We start from the raw sequence: 20,405 nt of genomic DNA on the forward strand, positions 1-20,405 counted from the left end.
TGGGGTCTGAGATGGGCCTGGGTTCCTGGCCTTGACCTCTAGCCTGCAATGAAGCCAGTAACTCAGACAGAGCACCCCCTCCCCCAATGTCAGGTGCCACCTCTCAGTCTGGCCACCCGGCCCAAGCCCTCACCCACTCTCAGGCCGCAAGGCCTTTAGGGACAGGTACCTGGTGCCGAGTGGCCGGGACCAGCCTGGAGAACCAAGGCCTGAGTCCCAGGGACGACAGTCCAGCCTGGTTCAGAGGCCTTCTCCTGTGGCTGTGGGGACGGACGGGACTGCCTGTTTTCTGGGATTCCCAGGCCCCGGTAACCCGTTATTTCCCCGGATAACCCTTTGCCTCAGACAGCAGCTCACATAGCGCTTCCTCCAGGAAGCCTGCCCTGATTTCCCCACCCAGGCTGGCTCTCCGGTCCTTTCTCCCCCTGGCACATCCACCTCTCTCCTCTTGGTCCTTCCCAGGACTGTGTGTTCCTATGGATTTTTTTTCAAGCGGGAGTTGGCACACACACTTTGTCTACTGCAGGGCCAAATGCTAGATTTCTAGGTTTTTGCAAGCCAGTTGGTCTCTGCCATCCCTACTCAGCTCTGCTGAGTGACCAGTGCGCTGCCCACCCCCAGCCCCCGTCCCCGCCCTCCCCCCAGCCAGGGGACCCCGCGGGCCGGCCAGCGCTGGAGCCCAGCTTTATTCGGCCCCCCACCCCCCTACACATGCTTGAGCGTGACCAGGGAGCCGCTGCTGACCATGAAGGCGGGGTAGAGCGGCTCCAGGAAGGAGGCCAGGAAGCGGTAGAGCAGGCTCACGCGGCCGGCCACGCCGTAGAAGGACAGGCAGCCGGCGCTGCAGTCCAGGGCCACGCCGAGCGTGCGGTGGTAGGTGCCCTGCAGCACGGTCTGCGTGTTGTTGTGCCACACGGAGAAGCGCAGCGAGTCCCACTCCAGGCACCAGGAGTCGGGGTTGCGGCCCAGCAGGCAGACGATGCCACCGCGGGGGCCGCCGGGCGAGGGGCTGCGGCGGTAGGTGACGCCCAGGCTCACCCACGAGTCCGACACCTCGGCCTCCCAGTAGTGGCGGCCCTCGGCCAGGCCGCGCGAGCACAGCACCTGCGGCCACTGCTTGAAGCCGCGCATCGGGCCGCCGGTCGGGAACGGCTCCAGCAGCAGGCCCAGGTTCAGCACCGAGTGCGTCTCCTTGAACAGGAACAGCTCCTCGCTGGCCGAGGCCGGGTCGAAATTCAGGTTGCAATAATCTGGGGGGGGGAAGGGGGGGGGTGGGGAGACAGCGGCCGGGTCAGGGCCCCCCTGGCAGAGGATCCCAGGGCTTCCCCCAGTTCCTAGGAGTGGCCTCCACCCCCTTAAAGTCCCTGACCGGTGGGTGGTGGGGATGTGCAGTGGTCGGCAAACTCATCGGTCCACAGAGCCACATAGCAACAGCACAACGATGGACATTCCTTTGGAGAGCCACACTTTTTAAACTTAAAACTTCTTCTAACGCCACTTCTTCCAATAGACTCGCCCAGGCCGTGGTGTTTTGTGGAAGAGCCACACTCAAGGGGCCAAAGAGCCGCCTGGGGCTTGTGAGCCAAAGTTTGCCGACCACAGTTTTAGAGGATGAGATGGGTGTTGCCCCAAGGTCCAGGGTTTCCTTCTCTCTCTCCTCTCTCTCTCTCTCTCTCTCTCTCTCTCTCTCTCTCTCTCTCTCTCTCCACACACACACATATGAAATTATTATTTTTAAAAGAATATTGATATTTAGAGAAAGAGGAAGGGAGAGGGAGAGGGAGAGGGAGAGAAACATCAGTGTGAGAGTGCATCAGTCGGCTGCCTTGCTCTGCCTGCTCCCCCCCAGCCGGGGCCAAGCCCGCAGCCTGGCCACGCGCCCTGGCCCGCCGCCTGGTGCATGGATGACGCCCAGCCAGCGGAGCCCACGCTCCGCCTTTCTCGGAGCGCTGAGCGCTGAGGCTCCCGCTGTGCCCTCACCAGCCCCTAACACAGTCTCCCTTTTTACTTATTCAGGATGCAAGGTAGAGTGGAACGGGTGAGGGGGGGCGTCAAGGGCTCCTGGAGGGGGACCCTCAGAGGGAGGGCTCCCCGAGGGCAGGGCAACCCTGACCCTGGGGACCGCAGGGCAGTCCTGGGGGTTGGGCCCCAGCCCAGCCGGGGGGAGGTGGAGTGGAGAGGGGGGCTGAGGGAGAAGGGACAGGGCCTGCCAGCTGGCCTGGCTAAAGTCCCTGGAGGGGGTCAGGCACCCAGCGGGGACAGAGGAGGAGGGACACAGGGCAGGGACGGCCGCAGACCTCTGGGCAGTGGGTGAGGCCTTGTCTCCTCCCCTCCCCCCCCGGGGTAGGACAGCACAGTCTTCTTTCCTATCAGGGCCTGGGGCACAGGCCGGGCCTGACGTCTCCAGTCCCGGGCAAGAGAGAGCTGGCATCTCCGGAGCCCTGGCCCGAGCAGAGGCGGAGCTGGGGAAGTCGAGGCACCTAGGGGCCCTGCTCCCCCCCTCCCCGCGGTTGGACCCCAGGACTGAGGACTCACACTTGAGGAGCGTCTTCCTGTCTGTGGGGGCGGGCAGCACCTCGTAGGAGTTCATTTTGATGCCTGCGGAGACGGAGGACTCTAAGGACCCAGCCCGCACCCCTCCGCCCAGAGACAGGGCTCCCAGGGGGCAGCGTCCCCGGGGGTTGAGGGGGTGGAGGTGGGGTGCACACGGGCCAGCAGGGCCCTCTGAGCTGCCCAGAAACCCCCCCACCGCTGCCCCGCAGGGCCGTCCCCGCCCGGAATGCCCGTGCCCCGGCCAGTACGGACCCTGCAGGAGGAGCTGGTTGACGAGGCTGAGCCCCAGGCCCACCAGGCGGCTCCGGAGCTCCACCAGCGTCTGGGGCAGCTGCAGGAAGCTCTGCTTCTCCTCCCACCTGGTGCCCATCAGGGGCTCCGTGCGGTCCTGGAAGAGCTTGAGCCTGGGGAACTCCTGCAGGCGGGAGGGGCGGCGACAGCGGTGCCAGCTTGCACCAGGGCCCAAGCAGCTGCCAGGGTCCCGCCTCTGCATGGTGGCGCCCAGGGCGTGGGGCAGGTGGAGAAGCTGCTGCTCTCCAGCCAGGGCATCCCCCGCCCCCTCTCCTCCCCCCCACTCCTGGCGTTTGGACACCGTAGCTTCGGGCTTTGCCAAAGGCCTGGCCTGGCGCATTGCAGAGTGATTTTAGGAAACAGAGCTGGCACCACCTCCTGCGGCCTCCCACTGCTTAGTGGGAAACCCTGCCAGATGCTTCCTGATGTGCGTGGGGGGGGGACAAGGGGGGGGGGAAGGGGAGAGACAGCCCTAGAAGTCTGCTCGGGTGCGATGCGCTGAAAGGAGAGCTGCGCTGGGAGTTCCCAGCACCGGGCTGGGGCAGCCCCGGCCCCGCCCATAGAGAAGGCTGCCCCCCAACCTTCACCTGACACCCCCCCCCCCCAGCTACCCTGCCTGGTGCCCCCCGCAGCAGCAGCCAACCGGGCTGTGGCGCCAGGCCCGGGCTGAGGAAAGAAATGGGGTTTCAATCCGGGCTCTGTAGATTGCTCTGCCTCGCTTCCAGCCCAGAACCCTAGGGTGCACCCCTCTGTTCCAGGGGAACGAAGGCAGGAATGTGAGGGTCAGGCTGGCTGCTGGGGTGGAGGAAGCCAAGGGTGTGGGTGACGGATGACCTGAGAGGCAGGGGAGTGGCCCAGTGACGCTGCCCCACAAGCGGATGGCGTGTCTGTGGGAGGAGGGATGGGGGTGGTGGGGGCGTGTCTGTGGGAGGAGGGATGGGGTGGGTGGGGGCGTGTCTGTGGGAGGAGGGATGGGGGTGGTGGGGGCGTGTCTGTGGGAGGAGGGATGGGGTGGGTGGGGGCGTGTCTGTGGGAGGAGGGATGGGGTGGGTGGGGGCGTGTCTGTGGGAGGAGGGATGGGGGTGGTGGGGGCGTGTCTGTGGGAGGAGGGATGGGGGTGGTGGGGGCGTGTCTGTGGGAGGAGGGATGGGGTGGGTGGGGGCGTGTCTGTGGGAGGAGGGATGGGGGTGGTGGGGGCGTGTCTGTGGGAGGAGGGATGGGGTGGGTGGGGGCGTGTCTGTGGGAGGAGGGATGGGGGTGGCGGGGTGTGTCTGTGAGAGGAGGGAGGAGGGATGGGGTGGTGGTGGGGTGGGGGTGTGTCTGTGGGAGGAGGGATGGGGGTGGCGGGGTGTGTCTGTGAGAGGAGGGAGGAGGGATGGGGTGGTGGTGGGGTGGGGGTGTGTCTGTGGGAGGAGGGAGGGTGGTGGTGGTGGGGCCCGGCACGGAGGGGGTGGGGGCCCGGCGCGGAGGTGGGGACGGGACCTGCCTGCAGAAACTGCTGGTCACTCGGGTTGGTGAGCAGGTTGCGCAGCCAGATGCTGTCGGCCTCCAGCTTCAGGAGCCAGCTGTGGCTCTGCTGGATGGAGCTGCCCAGCTTCTCCAGGGCGGCGGCCTCCTCTTTGTCCAGAAAGTCCAGGACCTTCCCCTGCAGCTGTCTGACCTCCCGGATGGTCCCCGAGAAGCAGGAGTGCACCTCATCGCGCATCGTCTGGGTCAGTTTCTGGGGGTGCAGGCGCGAGGGTGCGGAGAGAGGCATCTCTGAGCTCCGCCCTGCTCCCTGCATGTCATGGTGCCCAGCCCCCTGGATCCCCTCTCTGCCCGCTGCCCCCACCCCATCCACACCGAGCCCTCCGAGCCCCTCCGCCTGGGGTGGGGCGGCCTCACCAGGAGGAAGGCCACCTGCTGGCGGCGCTTCTGGCTGTCGGAGGTGATCATCAGCACCTGGTTCTCCATGTTGGCCTGGACCTGCCGCAGCTCCACCTGGTGACGGGGGACAGGGGCGTGGAGGAGGGGGCGCCTAGGAGAAGCCTTCTGCAAGCAGCCCTGGGCTCACGCACAGAGAGGTTTCAAGGAGATGAGGGTGAGGGTGAGGGTGAGGGTGAGGGTGAGGGTGAGGATGAGAAAGAGCAGAGCTGAAGGGGTGCTGGCTGAGGGCCCACCCCCTCCTCTAGGTCTCTGCCCGTTTTTATTTGTTGTTGTTGTTGTTGTTTTTTTAAAATATGTTTTATTGATTTTTTACAGACAGGAAGGGAGAGGGATAGAGAGGTAGAAACATCGATGAGAGAGAAACATCGATCAGCTTCCTCCTGCCCCCCCCCCACTGGGGATGTGCCCACAACCAAGGCACATGCCTTGACTGCAGTAGAACCTGGGACCCTTCAGTCCGCTGGCTGATGCTCTATCCACTGAGCCACACCAGCCAGGGCTCTTGGCCACACTCTAACGGCTGCAGAATTTTCCTCCCGGGAAAGGTGTGTGGAGGGGGTTGGGGGGTAAAGGTGGGGGTGAGGACGGGGTGGGAGAGGGGCTTGCGAAAGACTGGCACCGTCGGTGGAACGCAGAACCCCAGGCCCCGGCTCCGCTCACCTCGCGGCGGGCGCGCTCCTCCGGCAGCGGGATGGCGTCGTGGCCGCGGTGCTCCTCCCGCAGGCAGGCGCCGCACACGCAGCAGCCCTCCGCGCGGCAGTACAGGCCGCGCAGCTCGCCGTGCTTGCGGCACAGGCGGCTGCGGAAGTCCCACCGCGGCTCCAGCAGCTGGTGGTCGCGGGAGGCCGGGTCCTCCGCGTGGCTGCGCAGGTGCTCCTCGCACAGGGAGACCACGCACTGCAGGCAGGACTTGGCGGCCCTGCGCTTCTGGGGGCCGCAGAAGTCGCAGAGCACGTCGCGGGGCCCGGCCTGCGTGAGGCAGGCCACCATGTCCTCCAGGGTCCCGTTCTTGCAGAGGCGCGGCCGCGAGGCGAAGCTCTCCCGGCACTGCGGGCAGTACAGCGTCTCGCCCACGGCCGCCTGGTGGTCCCAGAAGCCCTGGAGGCAGGCCATGCAGAAGTTGTGGCCGCAGGCTGTGGTGGCCGGGCTGCGGAACACCTCCAGGCAGATGGGGCAGAGGACCTGGTCCTCCAACTTGCAGAGGCTGCGGGTGGTCCTCGGCGGGAGCTGGCCGGGTGGAGGCCGGGAGGGCGAGGCCGGGGACTGCGGGGCCCGGACATGGTCCCGGCCGGGCTCTGGAGAGACGGAGCAAAGCCATGGGGAGGCCTGGGCAGGCCCTGAGGGGGCCTGACAGGGGTACCCCGCTCCTCTGAGAGGCAGCTGTCTGCCCAGGGGGACAGGGACTGTGCCATCCGTCAGCCCGTAGCGGGGACAGATGTTGGGGGTTGTGTTCTCCCGGTCCCCAGCCCTAATTCCTGGAACAAGTCCGGGACGAGAGGGTGGATGGCAGAGCAGTCACAGGACAAGGGAAAGGAACCCCTTCCCTGGCACAGGTACTTACGTGAACCTCTCTGCATGTCAGGGAGGGCCAGGGGTGGCTGCCTGTCGGGAGGGAAGAGCCCGCGGGCACTCAGGTGCAGGGCCCCTGCCCCCCTGGTCCCGTTTCGCCAGCTGCTGGGAGGGCCCCCATCCGTCTAGCGGGTTCCCACCCCACCCCTGCATCTCCCTGGGCCTGGTGGCCACCATCTCACCTTTCCCTTCGGCTGTGCTTTGCAGTCTCCCTATCTAGCTGCCCCCTCACTCCCTCTGACTGTCCTCAGTTTTGCTTCCTGACGTCACAATCCAAGTGGGACCAGGCCCAGCCTCCTGCTTGTGACGTCAGCGGGGAAGGTGTACGCTGGGCCTGCTGCGGTGCCGATGGCTCTCCTGTCCGCAGGCTCTTCCTCATCCGGGGGCCTGCGTCCCAGGAGGCCGAGCTGCCGCTGCACCCGGGGCCAGCGCAGTGGGACTGAGGGACTCATTGGGAACCCGAGGGGGGAAATGGCAACTCGGTGGCAGCAGGATCTCGGGATATGCATTGAGTGTCTCTGGACCATGGCTCTTCTCTAATGAATCCACGGGGCTGTGGTAGGAGATGGTGTGTCAAGGCCCCCTCTTGGTCTAGAGCGGATTGGTCCGATCACTATCTGATCGCTGATCCTAAAGATCGATGCTTCCCACTCTGGTCCTGACCCTCAGGAGGAAAAGAAGGATGAGCAAAACTGGAGAGGGACCCTCATTACTCTGAGGGCTTCTTGTTCGTCTTTCTCTTTCTCATTCTTCCCTGTCCCACAGGACCGATGTCCTGAGAAGTTTGTAGTATATCACTTTTTGTTTCAAAAAGTTACGAAAGTTAGATCTTGAGCAGCCAAATTTGACTTGGAGGAAATAATAGCCTCAAAAGAAAGCTCACAAAGGGCAAAGACTGTAAATCCCACCATAAAGTCAACATGGAAAACATCAATCTTAATGGAAATATTTTTTAAAAATTGAATTTTTTGAAATGTTTTATTGCTTTTATTTATTTTTAAAATATATTTTATTGATTTTTTACAGAGGAAGGGAGAGAGCTAGAGAGCTAGAAACGTCAATGAGAGAGAAACATCGACCGGCTGTCTCCTGCAACCCCCCCACTGGGGATGTGCCTGCAACCAATGTACATGCCCCCGACCAGAATTGAACCTGGGACCCCTCCGTCCGCAGACCGACGCTCTACCACTGAGCCAAACTGGTTTCGGCTGCTTTTATTTTTTAAAATGTATTTTTATTGATTTCAGAGTGGAAGGGAGAGGGAGGTAGAAACATTAATTATGTGAATCACTGATCGCTTCCTGCACACCCCACACTGGGGATTAAGCTCGCAAGCTGGCATGTGCCCTGACCGGAACTGAACCATGAGCTCCTGGTTCATAGGTTGATGCTTAATCACTGAGCTACGCTGACTGGGCTGTTTTACTGATTTGAGAAAGGGAGAGGGATAGAGAGAAATATCAATGAGAGAGACACATCGATCAGCTGCCTCCTGCACACTCCAAACTGAGGATCAAGCCCAAAACCTGGGCATGCGCCCTGACCGGGAATCCAACTGTGACCTTCTGGTTCATAGGTCGATGCTCAATCCCTGAGCCAAACTGGCTGGGCCTTCATGAAAATATTTTTACGGAAAACGAGAACAGAGAACTTGGAAACAACTGAATTGCACGGCATAGAACACCGATCCAGGAATTACACTGGCTGCATGGAGTGCGGTTCCCTCCGGTGGAAAGCTTTCCTGATGAGAATGCGCGGGGTGATTCTTGCTGCAAGTTTAGCCGGAGGCTGCCACCTGGGCTTTGTGACAGCAGATTCGGCCGCTCGGTGATCTGTTCCAGGTGCTGGTGCTGCCGGCAGCTGCCAGCAAGCCCTCCCTGGAGCACCAGCAGGCAGAACGCCAGGGCTGTGGAGTAGATCCTTGCTTTCTTTTGCAGATTAACTCTTTTCCTTCTGGGGTACAGCTCCCGCCACCTAACCAGGGGGCATCAAGTAGCCACAGGACCTGAACTGCCCCTCACAAACAGGGTGTTCTCCCACCCACGCGGCCTGTGTAATTGCTCAGAAGCCGGTGTGACTCTTTCAGACGCCTGGGCAATGACTGTCGGCACAGTGCTGCCTCCTGCTGGCGGAGGAAGAGATCTTTATTATTTATGTTTTTTTTTTTATCTTCACAGGAGATGTTTGATTTTAGAGAGAGGGAGACAGAACCATCGATGTGAGAAACATCCATCGGTTCGCCTCCCGTACTTGCCCCAACCAGGGATCGAACCCACAACCTAGGTGTGTGCCCGACCCTCCACCTTTTGGTGCCTGGGATGGTGCTCCAACCAGCTGAGCAGCCACAGCGCTGCAGCTTCTCTCGGGCAGCGGAGCAGCTCCCAGCAGGGTCCTTTGTGTAAGGTGACCAGATGTCGGGACTTTTTTAAAACGCCGAGGGACGCGGGACAAATTGTTAAAGATCGGGACTATCCCGCCAAAAGCGGGACGTCCGGGCACCTTACCTTTGTGCCTCTAACCATGAGCCCAGCTTTCCTGAGCCCCGGGACGGCGGCTTCCCCTTTTCACAACCCCGACTCCTCCCCCTGCTCCTGGGGCCCGGAGCGTCCTGTAATCACTCCACCTGCGACATCCGTGTGCCCCAGGCCCTTCCTTCCTTTCCCCACAGCCTGGTAACCACTGGGCCTCCCGCTCACTGGATCCTGCTGACACCACCTTGTACCTGGTTCTGAACCTCTGTGTCCAGTTGTCTCCTATGGGGGAGAGGGGGGCGGAGGGGGGAGACAAAGGCCTTTTGAGGACCCCACACGCTGCCTGGTGCCGGAAGTGATGGGTCCTCTCATTTCTTACCCTCTACCTTGCAGAAGAAACGGGCTACTAGTTACTTACCCTCTCCTAGGAGGACTGTTTTCCCCCGGCCCGTGTGGCTCATTGGGTTGGGCGTCATCCCCATGAACCAAGAGGTCACAGTTCAATCTCAGTCAGGGCACATGGGTGCGGGCTCCATCCCCAGTAGGGGGCGTGCAGGAGGCAGCTGGTCAATGTTATTGATTTCTCTCTCTCTCCCTTCTTCTCTCTGAAATAAAAACTATAAAACACCTCACTCCTCCCCCATCTCTTTCCAGCTCTGTGGGTGCCCATCTGTCCCACCTTCTGGTCCTCAGCACTGAGTCCTCTCAGATTCAGGGAAATGGAAGGGGCGGAGGGAGGCCCAGCACCTCCGGGCAGTCTTGGCAGCAGGAGATTGGGCCTTTGTGGGCGGCCCTGCTGGCAGAGGTGAAGCTTGCCGCTGAGAGGGCAGGAGGAGCGTGGATGGTGAGTGGACACATGGATGGTGAGTGGACACAGGAGCTGAGTGGACACATGGATGGTGAGTGGACACAGGAGCTGAGTGGACACATGGATGGTGAGTGGACACATGAATGGTGAGTGGACACAGGAGCTGAGTGGACACATGGATGGTGAGTGGACACAGGAGCTGAGTGGACACATGGATGGTGAGTGGACACATGAATGGTGAGTGGACATAGGAGCTGAGTGGACACATGGATGGTGAGTGGACACAGGAGCTGAGTGGACATATGGATGGTGAGTGGACATAGGAGCTGAGTGGACACATGGATGGTGCGTGGACACAGGAGCTGCCGATATTGGGAAACACACACCAACGGTCTCAGGTTCAGCAGTTCGTGTCACGTGTTTATTGACCAAAAGGAAAAGGATAGGCCGCACCATTTCACTCTCCTAGCACTCCACAGAGGCCACCCACAGGGGGCCTGCTCCCTGATGTCAGGACCGAAGGCCGCGCTGCAGGGTGTGGGCGTCCTCTCAGCCCTGCCCCTCAGCAGCCGCCCCTTCCTCCCAACACCCTGAGATCAGCTACAACCGCAGGGACCAAGTCATCCTAGAGGGGCTGGCCCCCCTCACCGCCAAGGGCAAAGAGCAGCTCTGAGCACATGGCAAGCCCACTGCTGTCTGCCACTCGGATACCGGCTGCTCCCCAGGCCTGGCCCGCACGGCCTGTGGCCACAGCCCTGGGCAGAGAAGAAGCAGGAAGACACTCCCCATGGCAGCGCCGGGAAGCTGGAGGATGGGTCACTGGTCCTGTGGCACCCCCAAGCCAGTGGCCAGGCCTCTCTGATTAGCCAGACTCTGCCAGGGGGAGAAGACTTTTAAGAAAAACACCCACTTGGCTCATGAAGGGTTTGGGTAAAATACTTTCCCAGAAACCTTAAGAAAGAAATGATCTGAGATTTCCGGAGCGATGGAGCCTCTGAAAGGGCTGCCAGGAGGGGAGCGGGGAAAGCCAGCCTCGAGGAGACAAGAGCGTCACTCAGGCTGCTGCTCGGAGGGCTGAGCGGCTCGGCAGTCCGTCCCAGGCCGCGGCGGGTTTCTGCGAGGAGAGGCACCCCAGGGGCTGGCCGTGCCCGCCTCCGCCGCCCCTGAGCCGGGACCAGGCTGGTCAGCAGCGCGCCCAGGGCCCGGGAAAGCAGGTCTCACGGGGCGCGTCCCGCCCTCCTTTCATTTGAGGCTCCTCATCCCAGTTGTGCAGAGACCCCTCCAGTCCTCCGTCCTGTCAGAGCGGCTTTTCCCTGACATATTTACTCCCCTCTCCCCCCGGCAGATGACAGGATGGATGCCTACACCCTTTCTGGAAGGTGACGGCCTTTACTGAAGGCAGAAGTTCCTCGACGTCACAGCCGTAAAGACCCTGGGCGCCGGCCAGGCTTCTGAGGTGCCAGTGTGCACCTCGGGCTGGCGTGCGGCCGTCTGGCAGCAGACACACGTCTGTCTATCCTACTTCACACAGGGGAATAGGGTCAGAGGGAGAATCCTGGGCATGCGCAGGCCACAAGCTCAAGAGACATTGGCACAGTCTCCAGTCACATCCAAAAATTATACCCCGGGCCCCCAGCAAGCAGCTGAGCTGCGGGGACCTCAGCTTTGGAGAAGCTAGCAGCCCTGGCTGGCGGGGGCTCACAGGTGGGGGTTGGCGAGGCCCCCTCCCGTCTAGGCCCACCTGGCACGCTCAGGGCATCAGGGAACACAAGGCTTCCGGCCCCGGGCAGTCACGGCTGCTCCGAAACTCAACGCTGAGGTCGGTACAAGCTGTGGCCACAGCTCAGCTCCCCGGGGCAGACAGCGTTCGGTCCTCCAGGGCAGGGCGCTCCCCAGAAAGAAGTGATAGTGGGGGGGGGGAGGGTGAGGGAGGGAGCCCTCAGGCTGCCCCGCAAACGCATACCCTCCAGCGGGGAGGTGGGGGGTCGCCGACAAGGCTGCGGGGCAGGGCTGCCGGAGTGAGCGACCAAGAGACACACAGACAAATAGTACATGTTAGTCAAGGCATTTCCAGGAGACAATCACAGAAATAACACTTTGGACACCAGAACAGGACGCATTTGGCAACTCTTAAAGAAACAGCCATCCGCACCCCACGCCACCAGGGGTCCCAAGTCCCTTCATCCCAGTTTAAACAGTCAGGAAGGAAGAGGGACCGAGGGAGGGTAAGAGAAGGCCGAGGAAGCAGTTACACCGACTACCTACAGCTCCCATCTGTCCGTCTCACCCGGTGCAGAATGCCGCCTGCCTCCACCCTCTTCCTGGCGAGAAGGCCAGCCGCCCGGCGCCCGGGCTCCGGAGACAGGCGGGCGAAGCTGGACGTGGCAGCAGCCGATCGCCCCACACGAGCAGCACTCCCCATCCTCCTGTCCTCAGAGGCTTAGTTCATAGGAATGCGGGGTACTCGGTCCTTTACCAAAACCCTCAGTTCAGTTCACAAATGGGAGCTAGACTCCTCTGCGTCTGCTACGTTAGTGTGCGGTGCAAAGGGGGAGGGAAGATGGTTACAGAGCGGCTGGTGCCAGCGCCATCTCGCCTCACTGCGGTGAAGGCCGGGCACAGCTCAGGGCTGTCCTCTCTGCTCCCCTTCCTGCAGCAGAGCCCGGCGGGAGCAGCCCTCCTCTCCCTCCCCGGCCCAGCCCCACTGGGAACCCAGCCCAGACGCGGTTGTACAGGTGTGCTATAGCGCTGGCTAGGACACAAAGCAGGTTTCTGAAAAGGTGTCTGCAGCCGGAAGTCACGTCTGTCTTCAGGTTCCTGTGGGTGGGGGCGGCTCCTTCGGTCTGACCAGAACTCCCCACGGGGGGCAGGCTCAGCGCTGCTTCCAGGAGCTGTCACTGCACAGGAGTGAGTCTGACTTCCAGAGGTGCCCTGCCGGGCTCTCCATGTCCAGGATTCTGGCCTTTACATCCGAGACCCTCTCTCCTGAAGAATCTGGAAGAGGAAGTGGGAGGGGGCTGAGGCGTGGACTCCGGGTGCAGAGTGCTTAGGCCCAGCTGCTAAGCAGGCCCACCGCTTCCCACTGGCCCCGGCGAGCAGCAGCCAATCCGTTTCCCGGGAAGCGAGGCAGGATGGGAGCCCCCCTCGCGCCCCCCCTCCCGCCCCCCGGCACTCTGGTTGGAGACTGTGACCGCCGCTCCAGGGAACGGGTCGGGACACATGTGGGGCCTTCCAAGTGGTTTCAAGGGGCCCCACTGGAGGGAAAAGGCAACTGTGTACAACATTTTTCCGGTAACTTAAGCCACAAAGGTAACCTAATTCTTCTTGAGGCAGGGAAAGGACAGTTTCAAAGAATAATGGTGACATATGGGACTTCGCACACGAATGCTGAGGTTCAGAATGCCGACCTTGGGGGATCAGAGCGATAACCTTTCTCACTGATTCGACAGAGGCTGGGAACTCTCTGCTCTTTTCTGTGTGTTTTCTAGCCCCTCTCACTGCTCATAAGTCTTGATTTAAATTATAATAATCAAAAGACCCAATGAAGAACCGCAAAGCTGCCTTGAGAACGGAGGGGAAGGAACGAGACAGGGCCCCTGGGGCAGCAAGGGAGTCCCATGCAGACTGGGGAAGCGGCCTCTTACCTTCGCCTTCTCGCTCGGCTCTATGACGATGCCGTTGGTGGAATTATTTAGTTCTCTGGAGACGACGCAGAGGAATTCGGCCTGGTCCTCGTTCCCATAGTTATAGGAAGACCCGATGTTGATGAGCTGAGAAAACAAGGACATGCTGAACACACGGGACCTTCCACCACGAAGTGCCACAGAATCAATAAAATATATTTTTTTAAAAAAAAGACTTTAATTGGGGAAACACTTCTGGAGTGGAAGTACGGCAACATTTTGCAACCCACACCTGACAAGACTAGAAGGACACGCGGGCAGAACTGATTCTGCCGTGGGAGGTCCGTGGGAGGAAAAGTCCAATGTCTGTTCTGATGACAGAGACACAAAAAGGAACTTCTGAGAAGGTAAGTTATGGTAACAGTTCAACTGGCCTACATAAAAGCTGTCAGGATCCAAATAAAATGACAATATATTCATTCTGCTCATGCTCAGCCCCCATGCTTTGAAGGAAGTGGATGAACAGGACAATTCTGCCACCTAATGGCAAAAGCTACAAGAACAGAATCCACAGCCGCGGACGGTAACCATTCGTTTGATTCCTTCCTCTCCTATCACTGCAGCTCACCATGCTCTCTCTGCCCATGACACACACAACGAGGATGATAAAGTTCTGACCTTGGGGCAAGCAAAGGAAGGGCTATTGGTGAATCCTAGTCTTCTTTAGGTAATTATTCTAGATGCGTCAACACGCATTTCTGAAGAAAATCCCTCTGGGGGGAGAAAAAAATAAGAGTCCCGGCCAGTGTGGCCCAGTTGGTTGGGCACTGTCTTGTGCACCGAAGGGCTGCTGGTTCGATGCCCAGTTGGGGGCACATGCCCGGTGCGGGCATGCGTGAGGCAGCCATCGATGTTGCACTCTCACATGGATGTTTCTCTCTCCTACCTGGCTGCGGAGCTCCGTATTTGGACGCCCGGGGAGACACTGGGGCTGTATCGCTTAGGAAACATACCTGTTCGAATTTCCAGCCGTCAGACATGGTGGAGACCATCTGTGTCAGCTCCTCCTCCTGGCACTGCAGGACTCGGTACACGTGCTTCACGGGGCCCTGCGACAACCACGGACAGTGAGGCTAAAAGAACAAACGCTGAGAAGGATTTGCTTGGAATGTTTTCTTGGCAGCCAACCTACCCCCTTTTACAATAAAACTTCTCCAACCACACAGGGGCAGGGAGATGAGTCAGTGGGGAAAATTATCCTCAAGTGTGGAGGGATGAATTATATTCTTAGATTCCCTCTGTTTTCCTAAACAGAAAATAGAGCAAACTTACTTTGGACAAGAAAGCCACATGCTCATGTCTAACATACGTGTGGAAAATGTAGATTATGTTTTGGTTTATTGGCAGTGACACCTTCTTATGGGAATAACATGAACTAGGAACCCATCACATACACACGTCCCAGCTACCTTTACCCTCTGCCATGCTGGCGGACAGGGAGTGTCGCCGTGGGAGACATGACATTCTGCTGCAGACCGTGCAATAATAAAAAATGAGCCCTGGGAATCTCCTGAGTGATAAACGCCTTTCATATGCTAATGACCGGCCACCAGAACTGTGGTGAGAGAGTTAGAACTTTCAGAACATCTAAGCCCTTAAATCTCTACACCAGGGAAAGGCGCCTGTAAATATGATAAGAGGTGGCAAAAGCTTGGTGGCACCAGATCCTATTTCACTGGTAATCTGCAAACCAACTGGAAATTCATCTTTGATATGAAAGCAGCCTTTCAGCCCTCAGCTGGATGGAAACCAAATGAATGCGCCCTTCTTTCCACCTCTGCAAACTGCTGGAGAGAAAGTTCATTTTTTATCTCAGGTGTCAGTTATTCCATTCAGATAATCCATGCAGAGCCAGAAAACGGATCTGTCAAGTCAAACACCGGAGGAGCAAGGAACTACTGTGGAAAGAAATGTACTGCCCTCTTCTTAATCACAGGAAAATTCTACGTTGCAACCGATTAGCTCTCAAGAAGGCCTCCGCCACAGGAGTCTGATGGGATTTGATGGGGGAGGAGGCACGTCACACCACAGAACAGACAGTCCGGAGTCATGGCGAAGTCTGACCCTGCCTGGTACTGCAGTTGTACTTAAAGTAGAGCCTGCACACGTGAAAGGGGGTGTCTGTTTTTCCTGCTTGACTCCAAGCTTCTTGAGGGTATGGGACTTCTCCGTGGTCAGAGTCCCAAGGGCCTAACAGAAGCTACTGTGGCCTCTTAAGACACATGATGGATGACATAAAATAAGCCAAGTATGCTCTATGTCAGTGGTCGGCAAACTTTGGCTCGAGGGCCACATGCGGCTCTTTGGCCCGTTGAGTGTGGCTCTTCCACAAAATACCACTAGCGGGCGCGCATGTACAGTGCCCATGTGCAGTTGGTCTTTGGCTCTCAAAAGAAATTTCAGTCGTTGTACCATTGACATTTGGCTCTGTGGACTAATGGGTTTGCCGACCATTGCTCTATGTCTTCCCTTCCCAAACTAGGTGGGGAAGTGTGTTTCATTTTTGTTACTGTTATCTACTGAGCTAATGCCAAAATCTAGGCTTCATAATAAAATGAGAAGCTTGATACTATGTTCTCAGGAGCACAGTAGGCCAAGCAGCGTCTGAAGTCCACACCAGGAGACTGGTTTCAGGCGGCTGCAGGAGCCGACGTGCAGTGGCCACACAGTGAGGCTGTTCCTGACAAAGAGCAGCCCGCAGGTGCAGGCGGGACCTGGCCTGGCCTTTCCGGGAGGGAGACAGATGCTCTCCCCCGAGAGCAGGGCTGGGACCTCCCACTGCCAGATGGTGAGTAGCTGCCTCCCCGTTCTTCTAAAGGGACATGAGTTTTCTTTGTTATTTCTTCTCCTCTGTTTTCTTTGTTCTGAACAGCCTGGTGGGGTACATGCTGCCCGTCTGGCAGATGGACAGCCTGCCACACAGACCTCAGGCGCCGAGGGCAAGTCACCCTTTCCTAACTACACCCAGACACACGGACAGACAGACACTTGAGGTAGTTTCCCCTTAAAAATTCAAAATCCATTACTTGGGAAGTTCTGTTCTCATTGTCCCGTATCCTTTCCTTCACCAGCCGCACGAGAGAAGCGATGTTGTAGAACTCTGCCTCTTCCAGCACACCTGGAACAAGGCCAAACTGCAGTCAGAGACCGTGCGCTCCCCGAGGGCGGGAAGGCTGGCGTTTGTGTTTGCCGAGAGCTGCCGTTTCCAGATGCCAGTCTAGCCTCCCCCTCAGCCTGCGAGAGGCTTCTCTGCTGTTTAGGGTGCACCCATCCCCTTTGCCCAACAGAAGGGAGTCAAGCAGAAGGGCCTGGCCTGTCCGCTCCCTCACCTTTAGTTTCCGACCGGCCTTCCCTGACTCCCCTGTGCCTGCCGTTAGCTGCAGGACACCCTGGCCATCTACCACTTAGTTCCTGGAACTGGTCGCATCAGATAACTCCTGAGCTTGCAGTTTATCCTAAACAAGACCAGGGGTGGGTTGTGTGTGTAAGTATACGTGGACCAAATTTAACAGAATGCTTATTGTTTGAACAATATAAAAGGCAATAATGGGAAGAATCCCATGCCCCATAAAATCAAAGACTTCAGACAGGACAGCTACATGGGATATGTGATCCTGTACCAGGAAAAGAAATTCCTATAAAGGTCATTATTGGAATAGTAGACATAATTGGAAAATAAGCTATAGATAAAAGTATTCATCAGTATTAAATCCCCTCAATCTGATCACTATGCTGAGGTTATGTAAGAGAATAGATTTGTTCTTGGGAAATATCATTGAAGTATTAAGGGGAGAAGTCTAGAATCTATTCTCAAATAGTTCAGAAATGAACCTGTGGGAGGGGTGGAGGATGGAGAGGCAGGAGGAGGAGAGAGAATGAATGAATGATAATGCAAACGTGATAAAAAAAAATTGTTAAAAGTTGGTGAGTCTGGGTAAAGGGAGTTCTTGGTACCATTCCTGCCCTTTTCTCCTAGTTTGAAATTGTTTCAAAATAAAAGTTTTTGAAAAGGCATTAGAAAAGAACTGCATTAAGAGTCCTCTTTTCAAGAAACAAGATTACCCGAGTTGGCAATTTGGGAGCCGGATGGTGGGTGCATGGGATTTGCTGTGTCATGCCCGTTACTTCTGTGTGCATGGAAATGCGTTTGTTTTGTAAAGAGGGCGTTCACAAAGAGAGAGCACGCTCTTTTCCCTGGGAGAACAGAGGTGTTCTGCAGCTGCTGAATTAACCAGCAGCCATTACGGCTTCCTTACTCAGAGAACATTCCCGATCAGGGTGCCCGGGGCTCGGGGACAGGCCCCCGTCTTTGACCGAAGGTCTTCGATGAGACCAAGCCTTTCACAAAGACAGCTAGACCCACTTAGTCTAAACGCCCTAAAAAACAAAAGGATGAGGCCACTCACTGGTGATGAAGCTGACAATGGATGGGAGAATGAATTAGGTCAGCTGCAAAAACTGACGAGGAGGCACGAGGCCAGTCTTAAAAGAAATGAGGCCAGGCCTTTATTATTTCTTTACAGCTGCAAGTTCAAACGAAAATTAAAAATATAAATAACTAGGTATCAGAGATGTGTTGCTTCAGGCTACAGACATTCACTGCTAGCATACAAGGAGACGTAAAAAGGGATCCTGAACGTTCTGCAGGTCTGGGCAAAGCTGAGCTACCTCTTCTCCTTCTCGTTAAGGTGGACGAGCAGAACGTGACGATTCTTCCTTAAATAAGATTCGCTCAGACGCCGCTAAGTAACGGAGGCTCCCTGCTCACTCTCATACGCCTTCATTATACCTGCACGTGAGCGCAATGCAAGTCTCAAACAAAAGTCAAAGCTGTGAAACAGACTCGGCCTCAAGTGTGGAAATGGCCGGTTCAAACGTTCTTACCTTCTTCGGCCAGCTCCTTGGTAATGATGAGTTTCCCGTGGCGGAGGTAGTTGAGGATAGGACCAAAGTAGGTGGGGTCCCTGTCAATCAGATAGGCCCCCGTCTCATCCTGCAGACAAACACAAGGGTTATCGCTGGGGAGCTTTTAGACGGAGTCCGGACAGGGTACCAACCTGGTCACAAAGCATGACAGGGCATGTTTTGCTAGACGTTTGCATATCACGAACTGCTGGCAGGAAGGCTAGCTTTATGTATCTGGTACTTTAAGATAATTTAAGGTGAGATGTTCCGGATGGACAGTCATATCATGTAGGTGTTTACTTGAACTTTTAAAATATTTACTTGGACACAATGACCAATTTTTCTGGCTATTGTTGTGTGTGTGTGTGGTTGTTGTTGTTTTTTTAAGAAAGGCAGGAAGAAAAACGCCATAGCTGTGGTTAAATCTCTGCTTGAGATGGACATTCTGAATTCCCTCTTGTCCCTGAGTCATATTCCTAATTCTAAGAAAACCTGTGTAGTTGGCAATGCTCCCGGGTTCGAGGCCAACGTCAGTGGCAGTCTGCAGTGCCAGCTGCACCTCACACACCCCAGCTCTGTGCCCAGAGGAAGCTGGGCGCTGCCAGGGCTTGGCTCTGAGCAGTTCTGACCCTACTCATCTCTACAGTAAAAGAGAGAAGAATAAACAGAACCTATTGCAATAAGGGAGGCTTAGGGTGGATGAAAAACAATTCCTTTAAAAGCGAGGGTTTGGGAATCTCTTTAAAGTCAGGGCAGGGCAGGTTTCCATCCATCGGAGATTGGTTAGAGGAGAGGTCAGTGAAATCAACCCATGTTTACCCAGCCCCAAGTCTGCTTCCAGGTAACGGGCTGCAGGGGTATATGGGCTACAAGGTGATGTGGGCAATGATCAATTCCTGTAGGCTGGGAACTAAAGGCTGAATGTGTCAAGTTAAAAACAAAACACACAAAAAACAACAGTTCAAACTGGAAATGAGTTAAGTCTCTTGGGTCCTCTCCCGCTGTTGGTGAGCAGCGATGCATCTTGCCCAACAGCATTCCTGTTTTCCTTTCCCTGGATCTGAACCCGTGGTCTGGGGTTGGCACCGGAAACGGCAACCTCCTTCCAAGGAATGCATCTCATCTCAGAGATGGACCTCAGACAGCGACTGCTCCCAGCGCCCCGCTCAGGGGCCGTGATCCCGGGAAAGGAATGTGATGGCAGCCGTGTGGAGCCACCCTCTAACCCAGGCTTTCACCCAACTTGGCAGAGGGTCCGAGAGGAAGTCTGAGAAAGCGACAAAGATGCCTTGGCTCACCCTGACCCAGTTCTGGGCGGACCTGGCACCGGCAGTGAGGGGCTGACGGGGAGCCAGGGGGAAACTCATGCAGACCCGAGGGGCTGGGATGAGGGGTGGCGAGGAATCCGGAGAAGGGGTTCCCGTGCGTGCGGGTGGGCGGTGTGGCGAGCAAGCCGCTGCCACCGAAAGAAGGGTGGGGTCAGAGAGAAACCCGGGGTGCGCCGGGGCATGGGCGAGAGGAGCTGCCGGGGTTACAGCTTGTAGGGAGGAGGGAAGGGAGGGGGTCCAGGCCCGGGGCCCGCCTGCGAGGGGGTGCCACAGGAATCGGGGGGCCAGCCTAGGAGGAGCGGGGGGTCTGCAGGCCGAGGGCGCGCCCGAGGGCGGGGCGCACCTTGTCCGAGTCCAGCTCCGGGTCTTCCTGGCAGCAGAGGCGGCAGAGGAAAGACTTGGGCTCGCGGCCCAGGGTCTGCCTGGTGGTCACGAAGTAGGTGCCGCCCACGTTCAGCCGGACCCAGCGGGCCGCGCCGGCGCCCCCTGCCCGATCGGGGGGTCCGGGACCCGGCTCGAGCGGCTGCGCGGCGGCGGCGGGCGGGCGGCTGTGGCCGCGGGATGTGGGGCCGGCGGGGCCGGCGGGGCGAGGGCTGGGAGGTCCGCGGCCCGGGCCGCCCCCGTCGCCCATCCCGCTCCCACCTCCCTCTCCCAGCCCGGCCATCGCCGGGTCCAGTTGCAGCTCCGCCATCTTGGGCCGCCGCCGCCGCCACTGCCCGCGCGCCGCCGGGCCGGCCCATCTCGCGGAGGGAGAGCCGGGCCGGCCCATCGACGGGGGTGGGGCCGGGGAGAGGGCCGCGAGCGCCCCCAACCAGCACCCGGGGATCCGCACCGTGAGGCGCTGTGCCCGCCCTTGTGGGCGGGACTTCCC

General features: G+C 58.2%; 2 protein-coding genes across 3 annotated transcripts; both read right to left on the minus strand.

The window, feature by feature from the left end:
• Positions 1–705: 705 nt before the first annotated feature.
• On the minus strand, positions 706–9,286 carry LOC311610795 (tripartite motif-containing protein 16-like; the record flags this gene model as incomplete). Its single annotated transcript, XM_084862313.1, has 8 exons — positions 706–1,250; positions 2,536–2,598; positions 2,806–2,968; positions 4,331–4,564; positions 4,729–4,824; positions 5,431–6,065; positions 9,036–9,092; positions 9,229–9,286. The coding sequence occupies 8 exons, from the start codon at positions 9,284–9,286 to the stop codon at positions 706–708; spliced, it is 1,851 nt and encodes a 616-aa protein (XP_084718439.1).
• Positions 9,287–11,654: 2,368 nt separating this feature from the next.
• Positions 11,655–20,357, minus strand: KCTD2 (potassium channel tetramerization domain containing 2). Of its 2 annotated transcripts, none has more exons than XM_084862672.1 (6): positions 19,878–20,357; positions 18,186–18,294; positions 16,328–16,419; positions 14,255–14,350; positions 13,263–13,388; positions 11,655–12,612 (listed from the first exon to the last, which is right to left on the minus strand). In XM_084862672.1, exons 1-6 carry the CDS (start codon positions 20,301–20,303, stop codon positions 12,583–12,585), a joined length of 879 nt encoding a protein of 292 aa, XP_084718798.1. In that variant the 5' UTR covers positions 20,304–20,357; the 3' UTR covers positions 11,655–12,582. The 2 variants fall into 2 exon arrangements, with proteins under 2 accessions (XP_084718798.1, XP_084718799.1); XM_084862673.1 differs by having other exon boundaries at positions 14,255–14,374; positions 19,878–20,355.
• Positions 20,358–20,405: the final 48 nt, after the last annotated feature.

This window comes from Pipistrellus hanaki, assembly GCF_964339955.1.
Source record: "Pipistrellus hanaki genome assembly, chromosome: 16".
Lineage (NCBI taxonomy): Eukaryota > Metazoa > Chordata > Mammalia > Chiroptera > Vespertilionidae > Pipistrellus > Pipistrellus hanaki.